The 24,529-nt window shown below is 52.9% G+C and overlaps 1 protein-coding gene across 1 annotated transcript; it reads right to left on the bottom strand.

The window, feature by feature from the left end:
* Positions 1-679: 679 nt before the first annotated feature.
* LOC144936117 (transcription factor IIIA-like) lies at positions 680-23,894 on the bottom strand. The gene is made up of 8 exons (XM_078862992.1): positions 23,600-23,894; positions 16,342-16,442; positions 15,268-15,364; positions 9,544-9,632; positions 7,589-7,668; positions 5,900-6,129; positions 3,859-3,915; positions 680-3,511 (listed from the first exon to the last, which is right to left on the bottom strand). The coding sequence occupies exons 1-8, from the start codon at positions 23,723-23,725 to the stop codon at positions 3,344-3,346; spliced, it is 948 nt and encodes a 315-aa protein (XP_078719118.1). The 5' UTR covers positions 23,726-23,894; the 3' UTR covers positions 680-3,343.
* Positions 23,895-24,529: the final 635 nt, after the last annotated feature.

Raw genomic sequence — 24,529 nt, 5'->3', positions numbered from 1 at the left:
TCGGTCATGGAGGTTGTTTTTTTAACATACCTCACCATGCTGGCCAGTGTGGGTTGAAGGGGAGGCCAGGACTGGCTTGTATATCATTCACCACCGACGCTTTAGCTGTGGCCAGGAACCGAACTCAAGTTGCTGGGCTCACAACACTCCGGGCTAACCACCGCGCCACCTTACCATCACTTGGTTAATGCACGTTATGAAATATATATACTCTACGCATAATCAGAATGTGATGGTTTTGGTTGATTTCTTTCAAACCAAATACCGCGCTTCTCAAGACATCGTGACCATTCCTCGTGCACTCTCGTTGGGCACCAGCGTCAAAGTCAATGTCCCCTTGCTCAAACAAGCCCCTTGCAAGATGCACATCATTAATTACAGTGCGCAGCCAGCAGTGAAACATTCCACGTTCAATATGCCAGGGATCCGAATGGACTTAAATACAACCGTGGCGACTCACGACCATTTTACCCTTCCGTGGAAGGACGGAGAATGATGACGATGGGCAGAGCTTGCCTTGGCCAGGATTTGAAATCACCTTACGACAGGGAAGGTCTGCTGCTCGTCAAACTGAGCTACATTATAACCACATGTATGCTGACAATACATGTATGTGTGCAGTGTAATACAATACACCATGGATTTATACATCTAAATGTGAACGCATCTCAAGACTCTGTACAGACACAGCGCGCAGATTTATTTTGCCGTGAGGCAGTCGGTCATCGGCAGAGGGCCTCAAAGGCCTTGACGAGAATAAGGGGAATGAGTCGACAGCAAATATGGCTGGGGGAAGGGAGTTCCAGACAATGGGCGCAGCAGAAGAGAACGAGTGACCTCCCACTGAATCTGGGTTGATTGGTGAATTCAACAACATGTCCTGGTTGCTTGAGTGAGGAGTGCATGGAGGCCCGTCCTTGGACGATCTCGTCGAGTAGAGTACAATACTTAATTTTCTACTCTCCGTCACATCGGAAACTAACACCGGCACGGATCATTTGCAAGCACACGCGCATCACCAATGTTGAATGCTGCATGTCAAAACACAAATACCAAGGGTGACACCCCATCAGACATTACGACGACAGGCAAGCTTCTGGGACATCCCCAGCTCCTTATTTTTTATACATTTACATAATCGTGGTGTGTCCTGGGCTGACAATTGAAAGGTTCGTTATTGAGTAAAAAAAAAGGTCTAAGGATATGAGAGTATTCGCATAGTGACAAGCTCAGCTGCGTTATTTTTGTAGTCTGTAATGTCACCTGAAAAATAGCAGCTCATCTATTTAATGGGATGTTGTATGTTAATGCATGCCTACCAACCGCAATCGGTGTGATGTCATGAAACTGAACACATTTACAAATCTCAGAACACTCTGCCCCATGTATCAAGCGGCCTTCAGAAGCGATTTTTTCCCAGGTGGACTACTTTCCTACAAGCTCTTCTATAAGATTTTCACAGGGCAGTCAAACCGATAGTGGAGTTGTAATTTACTCAAATCAAGTGCAAAACCAAACGTAATGCAATGGTGCCTGGGCCGAGATCATCAACACGTGGTTACCTGGATTCAAACCCAGGCTCTCAGTGGGGCCTGTTAAATACTCTGAACTCTGGGCTACTGGGTAAACTCCTGGGTTGTCTCGAGGCGTTTTCACTGGAGTCAAGTAGTTCGAAAAGGCTTTAAGCAGCATGTCTGTATGATGCTCTGTTAAGAAATCTCATACCAAATAAAATTCCTCCAGTATAAATAAATGTTTCAGTTAATCACCGTTCGGTATGCTTGCTTACAACCACGTGCACACGCACATACACACGCATTCAAGGGGAGGTCAACTTTTATAAAAACAAAGGTTCTAAAAAAAAACCACACAAGGTCATGCCAACTAAAATGTTTGGTAAAGAGGTGAAAAAGCCATCGCGGTCAAGGCCTTCACCTCCTTCGATTTGATTTTCCGCGCAAGTGCCGTGCAGTCGGCACGCAACCTCAAAGGTCTACTCTCTAAGGCGAATGTTTATTAAGTGTCAGGCTAATGTTGGATTTAATTTGTTTGTATAGATTTACGAGTTACAGGAGCGGTAGTGGAGCTGCGAGCGCACTGCGCTACGAACCCGGCGACCCGAGTTCGATTCCCGCTCGTGGCCAACACCAGTCATGGGCCTCCCGTAGGTCGACTCAGCCTCAATTGAGTACCTGGTGCGGTGTGTAAACATCACCAATCGGAGACAAAGGTGGCCGGGCGTGGTTCTGGCCAAAACACCCCGTCATGTGCCGTACCGGCCTTCACAGGTGCTCGCAAACAGCACTTGTCCACAAAAAATTTGTCAAGGCGATATGGGGGATCTTTGTCATCGTCACAAAACCGAAAGTTACGCAACGTGTGGGGAGTGGTGGAGACAGCTCTGTCCTATAATCCCAGATATTTGTGTTTGATTATCGGCGATGTCTTGCATCAAGTGGCACGTGGTGTGCGACCGAACTGGCACTTGGCCTCCACTAGTTCCACTGGCCTTCAATGTGGTGCGTCAAAAATACAGCGCCGGCGTGACAAAGGTGGCTACACATCCAAAATTGTGTGCCGTGCCGACCTTAATAGGTGTTCGCAAACAGCACTCGCCCGAAAGGCCTGCAATGATACTCAACCGATCCGTCTTTGTTCGTGCACGTGTGGGTCCACAGCATGGGTGCAGCGACTAAAGAGCCAGACACCCGCACATACGTCACTTACGAATGCAACCACAGTGACTCAACCTCAAAATTAAACTGTAGTGTCACTTTGAAAACCTCAAACATTTCCTCCTGCCAAAAATAATCCGCAAAAGCCAAGAAACGTCTCTTCTCGCATCATCGACATTCTCATTGGCTACACAACACTGTCGTGTGTAACCAGCAGGCATTTAGACCGTGCCAATTTTTTTGCTTTTACAAAGCAAGAATTTTACAAAGCTCCAGATGCCCAAGTGGATTGGTCTATATTACAAACCGCTTGGTAAGCAGAGCAGCAGGGCTATACAGTTCTGACGATCCCTCATAACAATAACAACAGTAATGTAATTTGTACAAAAATTACCACGCTGCCTAACCGCTGTGAAATGTAACGATACCACGCCTACAGCCGTCTTCAAGGCCGGCGTCTCAAAGCGCGGGTGCATTGTATGTACATGAGCGTGCTCTCAGGGCGGCTTGCAAGGTACTGTGGGGGTTATTTTCTCACCCACCCACCCCCCCCCCACCCCCGTGCCTTGTAAGGTCAGCCAAAAAGCACCTTTTCAATTTTAGTGTGGATTAAGAGAGGGCACATCTTAAAAAAAAAAAAAGAAACGGGCCCTCTGCAGCAGCAAAGCTCAGCTGCTGAGCGAGGGCGGTGTGCTGGCCACGCCGTAATTGACGTGCTGGAGTCGCGTGGGATCGTGCGCCGCGTTGGGCTCCATCGGCAAGACGTCGACGCCGCCCTTCGGCAGATAAAATCCGCTCAGCTGGGAGGCCAACGAATCCTTTGCCTCCTTTTCAACCTGCGGAGAGAGATCAAGAGGAGGTCGTCAGCATCAACGCTGTCGACCCGATTACAACCTCGCCACCGCTCACAAGTGGACCCCCCGTACTCCAAGGTCGGCTCGTGCAGTCCCCCCACCACGTAACGTTGTGACCCCGTGCCCCGACTGGACATTTATGAAAAAGAGCTTGATATCTCATCGGATTCCTCCTCCAGTATAAACAAATATTCAGATTCTGATCTCAGTTTAGGGTTCCCCCTTGGTCACCGACCCCTCGGTGGCTGTCAAATGTCTGTCGTCTCAATGATCACCCGTGTTAACTTGGCATTCAAATGTATCGCTTTGGCAAAAAGTTAAATAATCACCTCTTTGACCTTTGCTTTTGGCGGTTCATGTGTCGAGCGATGCTTTGTGAGCTTTTGCTGTAAGAAAATTTAAAGAAAACACATCATGACATCATCATCATTATTATTACCATCACCGCCACTATCACCATCACCAAAATTACTATCTTCACCACCACCGTCACCACGATCATTACCACCAACAACTACAGCAGCCAATCACCATTAAGTGGCATCAATGTCACCACGGCGCTTATGACAGGCCAGGTGCACTCCAAGGCCACGTAAGTGAAGTATCGAAAGCTCGCTGACAGAAGGTCACGGGACAGACCCAGGGTGCCATGGGTTGACTGAACGAGATGACTGGCAGATGCGCCGACTGTGCCCCTCACTGTGCCAACTTGCTGCATTGTAGTCGTCCGGCAACTCCGCTCGTTGTTGTGAGCGTCACTCCTCTGCCCTCCGCTATTGTTGGAGGGCTACTGCCTCCAACTGTCCAGCAGCATCCTTCACGAGCCTCCTGCAAAAAGGCTGATCTTGACACCGCTGGTACCAGTCTTCAGCAAGTGCACTCAGCTCCACATCCCCCTGTACTGCATCAGTCCATTTCTTCTCCAGCCCATGCCATGCTCATTTAGCTCCCTCGATCTGGCCAAACAGAAGATGCTTGGACATGCAGTAGCTGGGCATGTGGGCTACAGGACCCAGCCAACACAGTCTTGCCTGCCGGACAAGCTTACTGATAGGAATATGTCCAGTTCTTTCTAGGATTTGCAAGCTCACACAATCCAGCCTGGTTAAACCCTGGATGGATCGTAGGCAGGCCAACCTGAATGTTTCTCACCAGGCGAAGATGTTCCATCAGGGGGGTCCATGTTTCAAAAGCATAGAGAAGGGAGGGCATTACTGTTTCCGAGAAGACATGAAGCTTCGTGTGGAGCAACAGACCAGGTAGCTTCCACACAGCATTACGCAGTTTAGAAAAATAGAATGCGGCTCGGTTGATTCGGAGTGAGATCTCTGCTGCCAAACCAGAGCTGGTCACGAGCACACTATCCAGGTATGGAAAATTATCCACTCTCTCCACAACTGTCCCATCACTCATGGGGAGTTGAGGGGGTGTAGTTTTGGTAGAGCTGATGGTAAGGCCCCATCTCTTAATGACATGCTCCAGATTCAGTAGCAGAACCTCCGATTCCTTCTCTGAGTGAGCATCAGCGTACATAACATGGTTGACCAGTTGGAAGCCATCCCTTGACTGCACCCAGGCATCGATCAGCCTCCCATAGTATCTGTACCAGATAGAAATTTCACTGGTATAGTCATGGAAAGCTTTTCGAGCTACATGGTCAAATATGATGTTAAATAACATGGGAGCCAGAGGACATCCCTGTCGCACCCCGACGTGAAGAGGGAATGGCTCCAACGCCCAGCGAACCAATTTTACCTCGGCCTGCCCACCATCATCAATGAAGGTCCTTAATGATTGGAAGGATAGAATCAGGGCCCCCGAAAGCACGAAGAACATCCTAAAGCCCTGGTCTACTGATGGTATCATAGGCCTTGACCAGGTCAATAAAGCGGAGATGTATGGCCCTTTGAAATTCCTTCAAGCTCTGTTGCAGCAGACGGACAGAGAATATGGCATCCGTCCAGGACCGCCCTGACGTGAAACCACATTGGGGCTCCGCAAGCCTCTCCTCAGCAAGGCGATGTTGAAAAATCCTTGCCAGGACCCTTCCCGGACACTGAGGAGGGAGATGCCCCTATAGTTGTTACAATCTGTGCAGACTGCACACCAGGACACTCTTCCAATCCTGTGGAACCCGTCCTGTGGTCCAGAGAGTTGTGATGATGTCATGTAGGAGTCTGCACACAGACACCACCCTCCCTCAGCAGTTTCGCTTGGGGGGGATCATCTCCGCCCGGCACTTTTCCTGGTCTCAGACTCCGGATCGCCACCACCAACAACACCGATCGTCACCACCACCACCACCACGACAGCCATTATCACCATCACCACAACCATCAACATCACCACCATCACACCATCAATCATCACCTTGGAGGTGAAGGCTTTGTAGCAACCGGGCTCCTGGCACTGGTAGGGCCCCATGCCGTGGTGGTGCGCCAGCACGTGGTAGCGCAGCATGGACGAGGTGGTGTACGCGCGCCCGCACTCCGCCTCGGGGCAGTGGAACATGGGCCGATTGGCGGCGTGGATCCACTCGTGCTTGCGCAGCATGTCGATCCGCCGGTAGCCGTGCCCGCACACCGAGCACACGTGCTGAGCTGCTCGCGCGGGCACGCACGGACACGCACGGACACGCACGGACACGCACGGACACGCACGGGCACGCACGGGCACGCACGGGCACGCACGGGCACGCACGGGCACGCACGGACACGCACGGGCACGCACGGGCACGCACGCACGGATACGCACGGACACGCACGCGTGTGGTTTGCGGGAGAGCAACACGCACACGTATCTGCGTGTGTGGGCCATCCACCCCCTCGTGTGCCATGCAGGCCTTCATTAGGTGGTCGCTAATAGCACTTGCCCCAACAGTCTGCTAAGGCTATGTAGGGGTCATCTTTGCCTTTGTTCTGTGAGGGGTTAGCACTCTGTGCTACGAACCCGGCGACCCGAGTTCGATTCCCGCTCATGGCCAACACCAGTGACGATTATCTGAACTGGTCTTAGGCCGTCCCTAGGTCGACTCAGCCTCAAATGAGTAACTGGTGCGGTGTGAAAGCATAGCCACTGGGGAGACAAAGGCAGCCGGGCATGGTGCTGGCCACCCACCCCGTCGTGTACCATTCCGGCCTTCATTAGGTGCTCGCTGACAGCACTTTCCCCAACACTCTGTTAAGGCTATACGGGGGATCTTTGTCTTTGTGAGGACGGCAGCACGTTTGCGGCTTGCTGCAGAGGTTCGTGGTTCGAATCCGGCCGGCCGCCCTGGTTATTACTGTGGCGGTGTGTCTCCGCTGTGCAATACTCCTACTACTACTATTGCTACTACTACTACTGCTGCTACGCGTCGTCGGCCTCACAGTGGATGCTCAAGATCCCGTGGCGTCATCCAAAGCGGCCAGTAGGCCATTGTTCACTGGTTTCACGGCCCAAATTTGACATTTCGAATAACCTGCAAATTACTCGATTGGGATTAATTAGACAGAACAGCATCGACACCCCCCCCGCCCCCCCCCCCTCTCTATCATGAAACTGCTGCAGTGTCTGTGAAACACTGCACATTCGTGATGGCATGTATTTTCTGCACTTGCGTGCATGCATGCAAATGCAGGAGAATACATACATGCGCACACACACACGTGTAAATATACACACACATGCGTGCATGTGTGCATGCAAACGCAAATAAATGTACATGTACACCCACTCCGTCGTGTACAGGCGTGCAGGTAAACGCAGGTGCATAAATGCACTCAATGCACACGAATGCACAATTCCACCCACTCGCTTGCAAACTAAAGCGCACAGAATGCACAGGCGCACGCAAGTGCACACAGAATGCAGTGCAAGCTCATACGTGTACGAACGCACAAGGATACACACTGGCAAATACGCATACACGCACACGGACGCTACGCACGCACACAGGTGAACCAACGCAGTGGCACGCACGCAGCTGCGTGGGTGCACGCTCTTAAAAAGGCGAGCAAGGAGCGTTGCACGCGTGCAGCGTGATCCGCCAACCCCCCCGGCCCGGGGCAGGTCGCTTACGTTCTTCGCTGTGAACCTGCTCGTGCCGCGTCCGTCTGCTTGGGAGCATGAACGCCTTGTCGCAGCCTTCGTAGCGACACCTGACACGAACACACACACGCGCGCGCACACACACACACACACGAACACACACGCACACGAACACACACGCACACGAACACACACACACACGAACACACACGCACACATGAACACACATACACACATACACACGAACACACGAACACACACACACACGCACACGCGCACACACAATCAGGCATCGCCACCTCTCAGGCCCGTGTCCTTAAGTCTCGGCTCGGCTCAGGCTTGACTCTGGCTCAAGTGAGCTGTAGCTCAAAGCAATTCACCTTTTATCTTTACGATTTTTGATTTGACCTGGCAAGGCCGATGGAGCTATATAGGACCTTTTCAGAAGCGACCTGGCCACAAATGATAGCTCAACGAAGTGGCTTATTACGTGGAAATTTATATCAGCAGGCAAATACTTTAAACGCACGTTCCTAAATGTGGAGGGAAAAACCAGAGGACCCGGAGAAAAATCCACGCGGCCACGGGGAGAGAGAGACACGCAAACTCAAAATATACAGCAGGCGCCAGGGTCGGAATAGAATCCCCGACCTCCTGTATACAGGCGAGGGAGTAAACATCTCCTAGCCACCGCGGCTCAAGCCTGCGACGAGTCGCGTTGGAGGGCAAGCCAGAGCCGAGCCGTGACTAAGAATACGGCCCTCAGCCCGAACGGGCACAACTCAAGCAATGCGCCACCACTCCACACAACAGGAGCAGGAGGAGCAATAGCCACGGTATGCGTGCCAGGGCTAGGTGGGACTTGAGGGGAGGGAGAATGGTGAAGGCTTCCCTCCTGAACGGATCTGACAGCTGTGGAGGAGTGGCCGATTCAGCAACCTCTGGAAGCTCGCTGTGCCTGATTTAAAAAAATAAAAACAACGAGCGCGCGAGCGGTTGACTCGTCAAATGAGCTGGATAGGCAGGCCGTCAAGGGAGTGTCCAACTTCCCAACGGACAAGCAAGGAGATGGCAGTACAGCAAGCTGGTCCAGGGCGAGCACACCTGTTGAGTATTACCCCGCTTGTAGGTGCAGGCTTTTTTCAGCCAGCGGAGCAGAAGATCGCGTGCTGCGCTGCGAGCCTGGCTACCCGAGGTTCGATACTTGGCCACGGCTAACATCAGCGGCGAGTGATACCTGAGCAGGTCCGAGGGCCACACTCTTGTGAGCCGCGCTGAGCAACGAATGGACAAACAAGCCTGGTGACCGACAAGGCGGGGAGGGGAGGAGGTCTTGACCCAGCAGTAAATTGACAAAACGCTGAAAATTATTAATATTTAAACTGTTGTAGTATCGCAGATAGATGACTCTCATCAATAAGGAAGTGTATTCTTGGTTCTTTCGGTAAAGTCACGTAGAAGGGAAATAATAAAATAATAAAAATATGTAAAACAAGAAAAATTCTCACGACGTTTCGACTGCAACACAAGCAATCATAATCAAGTGTGAACATTTTCTTGCTGTGGATTTCACACCTGATGATGATTGCTCGTGTTGCAGTCGAATCGTCGTGAGAATTTTTATTATTTTATATATTTTTATTATTTTATTACTTCCCTTCTACGTGACTTTACCGAAAGAACCAATGATATGAAATCCCTGCAGTCACGAAAGCTTCAAATCAAATAAGGAACTGCTCAAATCTCCCCGATGCAGGACCCGCCCCAGACAAAAAAATCGACAGAATGATTATTACTTAAACCTGCAGGTGGGTCTCGCGCATCGCCGTGGCTCAATCCCTACATGAACCACCAACCCCACTCGCCAAGTGGGTAAGTTCAAGTATGTGCCGCGACCACCACGAAACCCGGCAGCCGAACGACCCGCGGCAACTTGCATGGCACAAAAACGAAGGAACCACCACGCTGGCGGTGGCTGGACTTACCGAAACGGCAGCGTCTTGGTGTGGACAACCTGGTGTATTTTCAGCTGGTCTTCCGTTTTAAATCTCAAGCAGCAGTTTTCGTATTCGCACTGCAAGAGACATGGAAGCGGCAGAGAAACATGCCATTGTGTTCACAAACCAAAACTGACGGTCCATGTCAACCGAGAAAATTATCTTGTGGAGGGCGGCCCAGTAGCTCAGCTGTCAGATGCCTGATCCAGCACCGCTGAAAACCATCGCTTAAACTCCAGGCAACTATTACACTAAACTATAAACGATTTTAATTTTACCAGGTAAGGCCCACTGAGCTATTTCACTCTTTTTCAGAAGCAACGAAGTGGCTGATCATGAGGGAATTTATAACAACCAAATACTCTAAACGTGTGATGTTGATTCTAAATGTGGAGGGAAAAACTGGAGGACCCGGAGAAAAATCCACACGATCACGTCCAAAGAGAACATGCAAACTCCAAACGTACAACAGGCGTCGGGATTGAACCCACGACCTCCTGCATACCAGGCGAGGGAGTTAACATCTCGCCACCGAGATGGGTCTCAAGTGTAGGAAGTTGGTGGTCTCAGGCGAGTCCCCAACGAGAACGAGGCAATAACAGCTCTAAGAATGAACAACATTGGCTTGTCACGGGACAAACATTACCCTCAGTGGCAGAGCATAGTGTGAAAGTGCTCCCCCCCCCCCCCTCTACTGTGTAGAACAGAGGTCACTTGATGGGATCTTAGAGGTAGCTCTTTGATATCCACTTTCTTGAAGCCGGGCGGTGGTAGGGCTCTGCACGTGGCCTGTAATCCCGCACTGTGGAGGTAGCGAGGGTTGGTGGAACGCTGCACACAAATAATGTGAACCTCCCTTCGTGCGGGCATTGAGAAGCGGATTGCTCGCCATCTATTTCCATCTGTACGGGGATAGAGTGTTGCCCCCTCGCACGCATGGGCTTTCCCCCACTCGTATAAAACACACCATTTTCGATTTAAAGCTTTCGTGACTGCAGGGATTCATCTTCTTGGTTCTTTCGGTAAAGTCACGTAGAAGGGAAATAATAAAATAATAAAAATAAAACATAATAAAATAATAAAAATAAAACATAGTTAAATAATTCTCACGACGTTTCAGCCACAACGCAAGCAGCCGTCCTCAGGTGAAGAACAGGTCTGTCGAGAAGACTCTGAGAATTATTTTATTATGTTTTATTTTTATTATTTTATTATTTCCCTTCTACGTGACTTTACCGAAAGAACCAAGAAGATGAAAACACACCATCATTAATTGGCAGTCATCCTCGCAGTGGCTTTTGGGCTAGCCATCGAACAAAGACGGTCACTGCATCGCGCGCTTTCAGATGTGCTTCTGCGGCCGTCTGGAACGCTCTTAATCCTCGATATTAGGAAGCCACTGGAGCTACGCACTTTGTAATCATCTAGATTGACAACTAATTCGTTTAGAGATGGTTTGTGTTGTTAGTTTGTTGTACTTCCCCCGCACCTCCGATTAGTGCGGTTGGCTACGTACGGTGCGAAAGAAGTTCAACATACGTACGTACGTGAAAAAATCTGCGACTCTTCTGGATAAATAAGTAAACTATTATAATTGTTATTATGTTATCTAGCGCAAAAGGTTGCATAGGTCTGTAAGAGATCTCATTGGATACTCAATCTCATGAAATGGTGTCCACAGCACAACCAGGGCACAATTGGGACAAGAGGATGAATACAAAGTTAGAATTATTTGTCGGTGTGTCGGCGATTATTGAAGATAAATACAAAACACAATGGTTCTCTCTTTTCTGCTGAATGTGACTTGGACTCCATGATACTCATGGGTGACTCTTGCCTATGACTGCAGCCTACTTAGTGGTTTTTGCTCAAGAGGTCACACCCTGTTGATCAGGATCAGAAATGCCAAATGCTGGCAAAGCACATCTTTGACTGGTGCATTCATCTATTCATTTAATCTGTTGATTCGCCTACAGCATTTATATTTTCACTTATGACCTACAATCCACAAAGACGAGACAAAATCCACATTGCTAAAATATAAATGCCATTCCATCAAAGGTTATATTACACCAATATGGGGGAGGTCAAGAATATGCATTAATATACAACAAAGACACCCCCCCTATAGCTTCAACAGACTTTGGGGCAAGTCCTGTTAGCGAGCACCTGTGAAGGCCAGCACAGCACACGAGGGGTGGACGGACCAACACCACGCCCGACTACCTTTGTCTCCATCGTGTCGATGTTTACACACCGCACCAGGTACTCATTTGAGGCCGAGTCGACCTAGGGGAGACCCAGGACCGGTTCAGAAAATCTTCACTGGTGTTGGCCAAGAGCGGGAATCGAGCTCGGCTCGTAAGGCTCCGTAGTGCAGCGCGCGTTTCGCGTGCGCACCAAACTCGCAACGTGTACAGTGCACAGCTGCACTCCGCTAATCCGAAGTTGGTGTGGAGCCAGCTGCCTCTTTAATCCACCAGGCCTCGGAGATGTCTAATTGTGATTTAAAGAAATTGTGGCGGGCACACCGGGGCGACAGCCGAGAGGGTGGCGCAATTGCGGCGCCAATTAAACCGCACGCGAGAGCAGAGCTGCAGCGCCGTCGTCCGTGGCCGGTGCTCACGCTCGCAAGTGAACCGTGCTCGTTGCAGCAGCCGCGACGATCGCCCAAAGCTCGTCAGCTTCTAATTAACGAGCGCTAATCACGCAAGGCTCTCTCAACAAACCAACGGCTGTTATTTAAGACCAAGGTCGGAGGGTCCCGTTTGGTTGGGGGAATTGCACGGGTGTCCGCGTATGCGTGGAACAAAGTTGGTTCGACATCTGTTGCGAATTAAAGATTCGTGCAACAAAGCGAATTAAACATGACAACATAATTAAACACCCGCAGTGACCAGCGCGGTGAAGTATGATCATTGACCCCACCCCCCTAACTACCACTGGGTCGAGAGGCCCTTCGTCTGGGAATGGACGATTTTCATTATTTCAATTTAAGTGAACGCATCTCTCCCAACACAAACAAACTATGAGGGCGGCTTCCATATCCACATTCCCGTGGCAGGGACAAGTATATCCACATGAGGACCCACTCACTGCTTTTATTCTCACAAACAATGGGTAATTGTGTGGAATTCGGAAGGGATGATGAGCTACAAACCGGGGTATGAACAGATGTCTATGCCAGCGGTTTAACTGCACGAATTCAATCAAATTGAAACAAATTATTTATAACAATTCAACTCGACACCTTCGTCAACGACACTGTGGCCCTCGGAGGGAGAGGCAGACAACAGGCGGACGTTGTGGTGGTAATTTCCCTCCTTCGCACCACACAAATAGCAAGGCCAGAGAGTTGGAGACTGCACGTGACACCATGGGGATCTGAAATAAATGTAAACTTAAACAAAAATGTTTCCCCAACGGCAGTTTCTAAATTGGCATATTAATTAGTGGCTCTGAACTTTTAAATAATCTCGATTGAAAACTAATTTCTTTAGAACTGCTTTAGCGCGTTCAGTTTGTTGTCCTTCCCCGCACCTCCGATGAGCACGGTTGGCTACGTACGGTGCGAAAGAAGTCCAACATACACATTACATACAAGCTGCAAAAAAAAAGCATTCACATTCGTGAGTGCCAAACCGACATTCACCGACACTGTCAAGGTGTGGCGCCCCTATCATTGCGGATTAGAGGGCGTGCCCTCGCTGCTGTTAACGCTTACAAGCGCCACATTCCACACAACCCAAAAGGCACTCGCCACGACCACCATCAACAGCGTTGCTTCACAGCACGGCCATGTACGTACGGAAGGTTGACCATGTGGGCAAAGACTTGCACTTGATAACGAGTTGCCTTGAAGAACACAATGGGCTATTTGAATGAAAAGTGTGCAGATGTCTGAAGATTCGATAAATTTGATGTTTATACATCAACATGGCTGCTCTCTCTACTGTGAACAAGGGCCTTGCCCACATGAGCCTGTTTCTATATTTTACTTTTCTAAGAAAGTATTAGGAATGAGGTGGGGTAATGTGGCTCGTGCACTGCACTATGAACGCGGTGACCCGAGTTTAATTCCTGGTGATGGCCAATATCTGAAATGTCGGGTGAAATCCAAATCGACCCCTGGGTTTCCCACTTTGCCAAGCCGCAACTGACCAGCGTGGTAAAGTATGGTTAGACTACCCCCATCTAGACACAACATGGGGTGGCCGTCATCCACCAGTGGATTGACGAAGTGCTATAAAGGATGACCGACGACAAAGGTTGTGCATTTGTGTCGGTGCGTTTACAACACGTCCAAAAGTTATTCAAAAAACTAGCTCCGCTATTGAAATGTGGAATTGCCACCAGTGGCTCAAGGTAATAAACAGAGATGAGCAATGCCTGACAGTTTCTGAAGCAGCGAGACACATCAGCTTTGGTTCTGACCAGTGCTTACACAAAGTCGTTAAATGATTAGTAAACTTTGATTTAAAGCTTTCGTGACTGCAGGGATTCATATTCTTGGTTCTTTCGGTAAAGTCACGTAGAAGGGAAACAATAAAAAATATATATCTAACCTATATAATTCTCACGACGTTTCGACTGCAACACAAGCAATCATCATCGGGTGTGAAATCCACAGCAAGAAAAAAACGCCACTTTTTCAAATGTTCTTGCTGTGGATTTCACACCTGATGACGATTGCTTGTGTTGCAGTCGAAACGTCGTGAGAATTTTATTGTTTTACATTTTTTATTATTTTATTGTTTCCCTTCTACGTGACTTTACCGAAAGAACCAAAAATATTAGTAAACTTGTTTTTGTCCTTTTCACCCCCAATTATATTCCATTTGTAGTTTCTGCATCGTGTCATACGGTGAAGAATGACCAATTTGGAGCTAACGCAGAACAGTGCATTGCCCCGTTATAGTGAAAGGCCCGCAGACTCAAACCTCAGAGAACTCCCTCTGAGATTCGTTCACGTGACCTCTTTTAACAACACACGAGGAAACACACTTTCCCCACACGAATCGCACCGCCGATAATTAGCGCAGTTGGCTACGTACGGTGCGAATGGAGTTAAACGAACATACATGCTGCAAATAAATGTTCACAGTACAACCAAAATTTTACATTCGGAACTGGAATTGATCCAATGTAAGTGAAGAACCAATTGTTTTGTTTATGTTGGTGAGCATTGGTGACCAAGCTGAGACCATTAACTCACTACACTTTAGAACCCAGTTTAATCACAGGTGCCTGAAAAACAGCGGGGAACGGTAATGTAGTGGTTAGCGCGCTGCGCTATGAACCCGGCGACCCGAGTTCGATTCCCATTCACGGCTAACACTAGTGACGACCATTTGAAACGGTCCTGGGCCTCCCATAGGTCGACTCGGCCTCAAATGAGTACCTGGTGTGGTGTGTAAACATCGCCACTTGGGAGACAAAGGTGGTCGGGCGTGGTGCAGGCCACCCACCCTCTTGTGTGCTGCTCCGGCCTTCATAGGTGCTCGTTAACAGCACTTGCCCCAACAGCCTGTTAAGGCTCCACGGGGGATCTGTGTCTGTTGTTGTGTGTTGTGCCTGACACCCCCACCTGAACTCAGGATGTTACCATTGCTGGTTCAGTTCTCGGGCCATTGAGCCACCCGGCCACGTCAACGCAGTTCCTAATGAGTGTGTAATGTGAGCGCTGCACACGTCCCACCCGGCACTCCATACCTGGTAGATCTTTTCAGGGTTCTCGTGGTTGTTCCGGATGTGCCGCATCAGGTTGGATCGCAAGGAGAAGGCCTCATTGCAGCCTTCATACTCGCAGCTGCCAATGAACACAACACAACACAATGAACACAACACAACCCAATGAGCAAACGTAACCACGATTGATGCAACGATGACGTAGATCTTCTTGGTTCTTTCGGTAAAGTCACGTAGAAGGGAAGTAATAAAATAATAAAAATAAAACATAATAAAATAATTCTCACGACGTTTCGGCCACAACGCAAGCAGCCGTCCTCAGGTGGAGAACAGGTCTGGCCCACGGGCTCTCCACCTGAGGACGGCTGCTTGTGTTGTGGCCGAAACGTCGTGAGAATTATTTTATTATGTTTTATTTTTATTATTTTATTACTTCCCTTCTACGTGACTTTACCGAAAGAACCAAGAAGATGAATCCCTGCAGTCACGAAAGCTTTAAATCGAAAGATGCCGTAGATGTCACCACACATCGCCAACGCGCTCTTACTTACACTGTTTTAGAGTGAACATACGACGTGGAAGGTCCGCTCTGACAGTATGCCATCTTTGAACATCACGATTAGATACTTAAGTACAAGAACTGGAATTTAGCATAGCAATTAGAGAAGAAGCTTCTGTACACCGATTCCAGATGCCTGCCAATGAAGCTACGGACAGTCATTTCTGGACAAAGTAAGCAACTTCCAAGTTCAGAATGGAATGTGACTGGTAAGTGCTGTGGACATCGCCAGGAAGAAGTTGCATTGGGTGCGACACCCGTGCAGGATGGAGCAGAGCAGGTTACCAAGATGGACATCAGCGTCGCAAGGAAATGTAGTTGACCCAAAAGGGAAGGGCTCAACCCAGACTATGGGAAAAATAAGTCAGAGTGAACCCTGGAGGTCAGATGTTGACGGCATCAACGTCGGTGAAAACCTCTGCACTCTGCACTAAAGTTCACAAACACCACCGCACGTTTTCCCCCAGGTCTCGCGTGGAAATCGGGCGACACTCTCAACAGGTTCTCACACCGGGCAAAGTAAAGGATGAGGGACTTACACGTGTGGCTTCTCTCCCGTGTGGCGTCGCATGTGGTTATCAAAGTGCTCCTTGCGCATGAACGCTTTGCTGCAGCCGGGCACCTCACACGCAAATGTGTTCTGTCTCGCAGAGCACACACAAACACCGCGTGTTAATCAGCCACACAAAGAACGCACCGTCATCAATATTTCGATTTAAAGCTTTCGTGACTGCAGGGATTCATCTTCTTGGTTCTTTCGGTAAAGTCACGTAGAATAATAAAATAATAAAAATAAAAACATAATAAAATAAAATGTTTTATTTTTATTATTTTATTATTTCCATTCTACGTGACTTTACCGAAAGAACCAAGAAGAGTCATCAATATTGTTGTAAATTAATATTGAACAGACAAGAAATGCATATCTTAATATAAAATAACTTTTTCTAAAACGTTTTTCTTTTCCGCCAATTGTGCTGTCGGTGCCATGTTAAGAGATGACGACAATCGTTTTTCTTCGTTCAAAAACCACCGAAAGGTGCATCATCTCTTCGGCTCGACATTTGACCGAGTCTCACCAGACCGCGCGACGCGACCTGACACCGAGCTCCACTCCGCGCCTCAGGATTGCGTCTTCAGTCCACAACTTTGATCGCTTCATAAATTGTATTGTTATATTATTCTCCATCCGGATCTCTAGCAGAGCGGCGTGGCCCTTTATGCTTGAGAACGGCCCGCAGAATCAGATATCAGAGAGGTATCTCAAGAGATTCCTTCAAATGACATTTGGTCCACACGGCATGGGGAAACAATTTCCCACCTGCGATGCCACTGAGGGGGGTAAAATTTCGTAGTCAAATCTAACATTTAATTCCCAGGAACTGGAATTTCATGAAATTAAGTGCAGGGCCAAATAGGTAGGAACCCACTGGTTCCACCAGCCCACAGGGGATTATTGTGTCCGTCCGTCGTGCAAGGAGTGGCTGGGTGGGGAGGGTAGGGCTGGGTGCGGAGGGGCTGGGTGGGGGGTGGGAGGGGTAGGGCTGGGTGGGGAGGGTGGGGCTGGTCACCCCGTGGTGCCCTTATAAAACTCAACGTTTAACCTACTCACGCCGGCTTGTGCCCGCCCTCACAGTCGGGCATATTTGCAGAATTCACCACGCCGCCGTTGACCCTGGCCATTGACCGAGCAACCCAACGTTCCTACCAGCTCCCTCCGCAGGAATGTGTTTTTTTTGTGTGCAGACATCGGTGACTTGGGATGAAACCATCAACTCGCCACACTCAAGAACCCGGTTTAATCACAGGTATCACAGGGTATTGATCATAAATGTTCTCCAGCGGCATTTTTTTTACGCAGATAAACGGTGGGCCAGCGTTGTCCTCTGGCAACTGTGACTCGCCGAGGACTATTCAAGTTTAGCAAACAAAATGTCTGAAAAACAAGACTGATCGAACTGCAACCTGAAATCAATAGCAATCGTTCCGCGTTTTTTTGGTCTGGTCTGAAAAAATATGGCCATGAACCGAAACCTCATCTGGTGCCGAGATCGTGGCTCGTACTCACAAGGTCGTAAGCCAGAGGTCGCAAACGGGTTTTTATTCCTTACCCGTACCCGGCCGCACAAGGGTCGCAAACGGGTACCCGTACCCGGCCGGGTATGGGTACTCGTACGCTACCCGTACCCTACCCGAAATGAGTGACAAACGGTTACTCACCAGTGACTCACGGCCTACCCGTACCCGTACCCGGCCGCACCAGGGTCGCAAACGGCTATCCGTACCCGTGCCCGGCCGGGTACGGGTAGCCGGGTATCGGGTAGGGTACAGGTATCGGGTACCCGGTTGCGACCTCTGTCGTGAGCCCATCTCCCAGTCGCTGGTCGACTTGGCAAATTCATCCCTCTGGGTTCGATATCCAGTTGTCGATGTCCAGCTGGACATGGGCTGTGCGAAGGTGGGTCCATTGGTTTGTTTGACCATACTTCACCACACCACGCTGGCGAATGCAGGGCCCAGTGGGTGTGGGGGTGTGGGGGTGTGGAGGTTTGGGGGTGCGGCAGGACTGGTTTTCTGTGGCCTTGGCCAAGTATTGAACAGAGATGCGTCTGGCTCAAAGTGGGCGTGCGTTAACCACTGTGCCACCGCTCCCTTCTATACGGTACATGTACATGCGTGCATACCTGTCAACCCCTTATCAGTGCCCGACCTTATCCAGACCTTATTGCTCACCCCGTGTCCCTTATACATCTCAACGTTTATCCTACAAAGTCCCATCATCACAAGGGAGAAACACAAACAAATAGACAATCACAACTACACTCACCGCGAGTACACTCACCACAACAAACCTGTCAACCCCTTATCAGTGCCCTACCTTATCCAGATCATATTGGTCACCCCGTGCCCTTATAAATCTCAACGTTCGTCCTACAAAGTCCCATCATCACAAGTGAGAAACACAACATAGCGCAAAACAAATTGTAACGGCTGTACACCGCATGGACCTCGAAACTCACTTTCCCTGTACACGAATCCGAGTAAACCGTGTGGGTTGACAGGTTTGCGCGTGCACCCATACCGCATATCCGCACTGCGCGTGCATTCACGTTCGTGTTTAAACGGATCGAGGTCGTCAGGCATCGTGCTAAGCAGCAGCAGCAGCAAAGACACATTGTGGCATTGCATAGGAACTCAAAATGAACAGAGACTCCAACGCTCACCCACATCAGCCACCGCGACCAAGATTTCAATGTATGGCTCCTGTCAACTGCAATGGGCAAGCGACTGAGTGATGCGAGTGGCTAAAGGCGACGCTCTGTACGTCTACATGGGACGAGTGGAGGGACGAGTGGGGGGACCAGTGGAGGGACGAGTGGAGGGACGAGTGGAGGGACGAGTGGGGGGACGAGTGGGGGGACGAGTGGAGGGACGAGTGGAGGGACGAGTGGAGGGACGAGTGGAGGGACGAGTGGAGGGACGAGTGGAGGGACGAGTGGGGGGACGAGTGGAGGGACGAGTGGGGGGACGAGTGGAGGGACGAGTGGAGGGACGAGTGGAGGGACGAGTGGGGGGACGAGTGGAGGGACGAGTGGGGGGACGAGTGGAGGGACGAGTGGAGGGACGAGCTGAGGGACGAGCGGGGGGACGAGTGGGGGGACGAGTGGAGGGACGAGCGGGGGGACGAGTGGGGGGACGAGTGGAGGGACGAGTGGAGGGACGAGTGGGGGGACGAGTGGGGGGACGAGTGGGGGGACGAGTGGAGGGACGAGCGGAGGGACGAGCGGGGGGACGAGCGGAGGGACGAGCGGAGGGACGAGCGGAGGGACGAGCGGGGGGACGAGCGGGGGGACGAGCGGGGGGACGAGTGGGGGGACGAGTGGGGGGACGAGTGGGGGGACGAGTGGAGGGACGAGTGGAGGGACGAGCGGGGGGACGAGTGGTGGGACGAGTGGGGGGACGAGTGGAGGGACGAGTGGAGGGACGAGTGGGGGGACGAGTGGAGGGACGAGTGGAGGGACGAGCGGAGGGACGAGCGGGGGGACGAGTGGTGGGACGAGTGGAGGGACGAGTGGAGGGACGAGCGGGGGGACGAGTGGGGGGACGAGCGGGGGGACGAGTGGTGGGACGAGTGGGGGGACGAGTGGGGGGACGAGTGGAGGGACGAGCGGGGGGACGAGTGGAGGGACGAGTGGAGGGACGAGCTGAGGGACGAGCGGGGGGACGAGTGGAGGGACGAGCGGAGGGACGAGCAGGGGGACGAGTGGAGGGACGAGCGGGGGGACGAGTGGTGGGACGAGTGGAGGGACGAGCGGGGGGACGAGTGGAGGGACGAGTGGAGGGACGAGCGGAGGGACGAACGGGGGGACGAGTGGTGGGACGAGTGGGGGGACGAGTGGGGGGGACGAGTGGAGGGACGAGTGGAGGGACGAGCGGGGGGACGAGTGGGGGGACGAGTGGGGGGACGAGTGGGGGGACGAGTGGAGGGACGAGTGGAGGGACGAGTGGAGGGACGAGCGGAGGGACGAGCGGGGGGATGAGCGGTGGGACGAGTGGGGGGACGAGTGGGGGGACGAGTGGGAGGACGAGTGGAGGGACGAGCGGGGGGACGAGCGGGGGGACGAGCGGAGGGACGAGCGGAGGGACGAGCGGGGGGACGAGCGGGGGGACGAGCGATGGGACGAGTGGGGGGACGAGTGGGGGGACGAGTGGGGGGACGAGTGGAGAGACGAGTGGAGGGACGAGCGGGGGGACGAGTGGTGGGACGAGTGGGGGGACGAGTGGAGGGACGAGTGGAGGGACGAGTGGGGGGACGAGTGGAGGGACGAGTGGAGGGACGAGCGGAGGGACGAGCGGGGGGACGAGCGGTGGGACGAGTGGAGGGACGAGCGGGGGGACGAGCGGGGGGACGAGCGGGGGGACGAGTGGTGGGACGAGTGGGGGGACGAGTGGGGGGACGAGTGGGGGGACGAGTGGAGGGACGAGCGGGGGGACGAGTGGAGGGACGAGTGGAGGGACGAGTGGAGAGACGAGTGGAGGGACGAGCGGGGGGGACGAGTGGTGGGACGAGTGGGGGGACGAGTGGAGGGACGAGTGGAGGGACGAGTGGGGGGACGAGTGGAGGGACGAGTGGAGGGACGAGCGGGGGGACGAGCGGTGGGACGAGTGGAGGGACGAGTGGAGGGACGAGCGGGGGGACGAGTGGGGGGACGAGCGGGGGGACGAGTGGTGGGACGAGTGGGGGGACGAGTGGGGGGACGAGTGGGGGGACGAGTGGAGGGACGAGCGGGGGGACGAGTGGAGGGACGAGTGGAGGGACGAGTGGAGGGACGAGTGGAGGGACGAGCTGAGGGACGAGCGGGGGGACGAGTGGAGGGACGAGCGGAGGGACGAGCAGGGGGACGAGTGGAGGGACGAGCGGGGGGACGAGTGGTGGGACGAGTGGGGGGACGAGTGGAGGGACGAGCGGAGGGACGAGCAGGGGGACGAGTGGAGGGACGAGCGGGGGGACGAGTGGTGGGACGAGTGGGGGGACGAGTGGAGGGACGAGCGGGGGGACGAGTGGAGGGACGAGTGGAGGGACGAGCGGAGGGACGAGCGGGGGGACGAGTGGTGGGACGAGTGGGGGGACGAGTGGGGGGGACGAGTGGAGGGACGAGTGGAGGGACGAGTGGAGGGACGAGCGGGGGGACGAGTGGTGGGACGAGTGGGGGGACGAGTGGGGGGACGAGTGGGGGGACGAGTGGAGGGACGAGTGGAGGGACGAGTGGAGGGACGAGTGGAGGGACGAGCGGAGGGACGAGCGGGGGGACGAGCGGTGGGACGAGTGGGGGGACGAGTGGGGGGACGAGCGGAGGGACGAGCGGGGGGACGAGCGGAGGGACGAGCGGAGGGACGAGCGGGGGGACGAGCGGAGGGACGAGCGGAGGGACGAGCGGGGGGACGAGCGGGGGGGACGAGCGGTGGGACGAGCGGGGGGACGAGCGGGGGGGACGAGCGGAGGGACGAGCGGGGGGACGAGCGGAGGGACGAGCGGAGGGACGAGCGGGGGGACGAGCGGAGGGACGAGCGGGGGGACGAGCGGTGGGACGAGCGGGGGGACGAGCGGGGGGACGAGTGGGGGGACGAGTGGAGGGACGAGCGGGGGGGACGAGCGGAGGGACGAGCGGAGGGACGAGCGGGGGGACGAGCGGGGGGACGAGCGGGGGGACGAGCGGTGGGACGAGCGGAGGGACGAGCGGAGGGACGAGCGGGGGGACGAGCGGGGGGACGAGCGGGGGGACGAGCGGAGGGACGAGCGGGGGGACGAGCGGAGGGACGAGCGGAGGGACGAGCGGAGGGACGAGCGGAGGGACGAGCGGGGGGACGAGTGGAGGGACGAGCGGAGGGACGAGCGGGGGGACGAGCGGAGGGACGAGCGGGGGTACGAGCGGGGGGACGAGCGGGGGGACGAGCGGGGGGACGAGCGGAGGGACGAGCGGGGGGACGAGCGGAGGGACGAGCGGAGGGACGAGTGGAGGGACGAGCGGGGGGACGAGTGGGGGGACGAGTGGAGGGACGAGGCCCATCGGGAACAGCCCGAGGAGTTGAGCTGCAGGGTCCGCGCGCCTCCTGCTCCCTCCTCAGCTTGGCGCGGGTGTGAAACGTCGCCAATGGGCAGCTAGACGCAACGCCGCGTTGTGGTGGTTGTTGTGGTGGTGGTTGTGGTAGTGATGGTGGTGGTTGTGGTGGTTGTGGTGGTGGTGGTTGTGATGGTGGTGGTTGTGGTGCTGGTGGTGGTTGTGGTGCTGGTGGTGGTTGTGGTTGTGCTGGTGGTTGTGCTGGTTGTGCTGGTGGTTGTGCTGGTGGCTGTGCTGGTGGTGGTGGTTGTGCTGGTGGTGGTGGTTGTGCTGGTGCTGGTGGTTGTGCTGGTGGTGGTGGTTGTGCTTGTGCTGGTAGTGGTGGTTGTGCTGGTGGTTGTGCTGGTCGTGCTGGTGGTTGTGCTGGTGCTGGTGGTTGTGCTGGTGGTTGTGGTGGTTGTGCTGGTGGTTGTGCTGGTGCTGGTGGTTGTGCTGGTGGTTGTGCTGGTGGTGGTTGTGCTGGTGGTGGTTGTGCTGGTGCTGGTGGTTGTGCTGGTGGTGGTTGTGCTGGTGCTGGTGGTGGTGGTTGTGCTGGTGGTTGTGCTGGTGGTGGTGGTTGTGCTGGTGCTGGTGCTGGTGGTTGTGCTGGTGCTGGTGGTTGTGCTGGTGCTGGTGGTTGTGCTGGTGGTTGTGCTGGTGCTGGTGCTGGTGGTTGTGCTGGTGGTGGTGGTTGTGCTGGTGGTTGTGCTGGTCGTGCTGGTGGTTGTGCTGGTGGTGGTGGTTGTGCTGGTGGTTGTGCTGGTGCTGGTGGTTGTGCTGGTGCTGGTGGTTGTGCTGGTGCTGGTGGTTGTGCTGGTGCTGGTGGTTGTGCTGGTGCTGGTGGTGGTTGTGCTGATGGTGGTTGTGCTGGTGGTGGTTGTGCTGGTGGTGGTTGTGCTGGTGGTGGTTGTTGTGGTGGTGGTTGTGGTGGTGGTTGTGGTGCTTGTGGTGGTGGTGGTTGTGGTGCTTGTGGTGGTGGTGGTTGTGGTGGTGGTGGTGGTTGTGCTGGTGGTGGTTGTTGTGGTGGTGGTTGTGGTGGTGGTTGTGGTGCTTGTGGTGGTGGTGGTTGTGGTGGTTGTGGTGGTTGTGGTGCTTGTGGTGGTTGTGGTGCTTGTGGTGGTGGTGGTTGTGGTGGTTGTGGTGGTTGTGGTGCTTGTGGTGGTTGTGGTGCTTGTGGTGGTGGTGGTTGTGGCCGCACCTCTCCCGTGTGCTTGCCCACATGCTCGCGCAGGTAGCGCTCCTTGTTGAACACCGCGTTGCAGTTCTCGAACGAGCAGATGTACAGCTTGCTCGGGGTCAGCTTGGCCGGCCTCGTCTTGGGCATCGCGACGTCTCCAGACGACGACGATGAGGTGGGGGAGGAGGAAGAGAGGGGGGGGAAGGAGGACGGGAGGACGAGGAACGGGGAATCGAGGAGGAGGTTGAGGAGAAGGAGGAGGCTGAGATGCAGTGAGGCGGCCCCCTTCGTCTTCTCTTCCGTGTTGCCGGGCGAGTCCAATAACGGGGTTAGAGGAGGGGGGAGTCGAAGGAAAGTTCAATAATTGAAATTATCGATCGCATTTTTCAGTTTCATTTATTAGGTATATAGCCCTGTGAGCCATTCGGCTCTTGAATCGGGTGCAACCGCAACAAACAAAAAAACATGAACAAGAAAACATCTTAAAGTGACTCAGCGCAAACAGAAAAATCCAGGAAAAAATTGCAAAGTCTTCCAGAAAAAAAGCTCCAACGGTGTGTGCAAAAATCCCAGTGGGATGCAAATCAAACAACAACAACCACAAGACAACTTAGATTAATACTCTTAGTTTTTTTCGGTAAAGTCACGTAGGGAAAAAAATATATATATAAATAATTGAAATAATAATTGAAATAAAATAATATTGTATTGCTATTATTAACTTATATTTTTAATAATATAAATAAAATATTATTTTATTTCTATTATTAAATCCTTTATATTAAGTTCGCTTGCTTGCGTGCTTGCGTGCTTGCTTGCTTACGACCGTGCAAATCTTTTGGTCGTTTTTTAACCCGCTTCCCGTGATCCAATCGAGCTGACATTTTGCACACAGACTCGTTGTGCGTGACAATTAATTTTCGTGAAAAAATAATTTCCAAAATTTGACAC

This window comes from Lampetra fluviatilis, chromosome 15 (assembly GCF_964198595.1).
Source record: "Lampetra fluviatilis chromosome 15, kcLamFluv1.1, whole genome shotgun sequence".
Lineage (NCBI taxonomy): Eukaryota > Metazoa > Chordata > Hyperoartia > Petromyzontiformes > Petromyzontidae > Lampetra > Lampetra fluviatilis.
The sequence above is the reverse complement of the archived record's forward strand: the minus strand, read 5'-3'. Positions and strand labels throughout refer to the sequence as shown.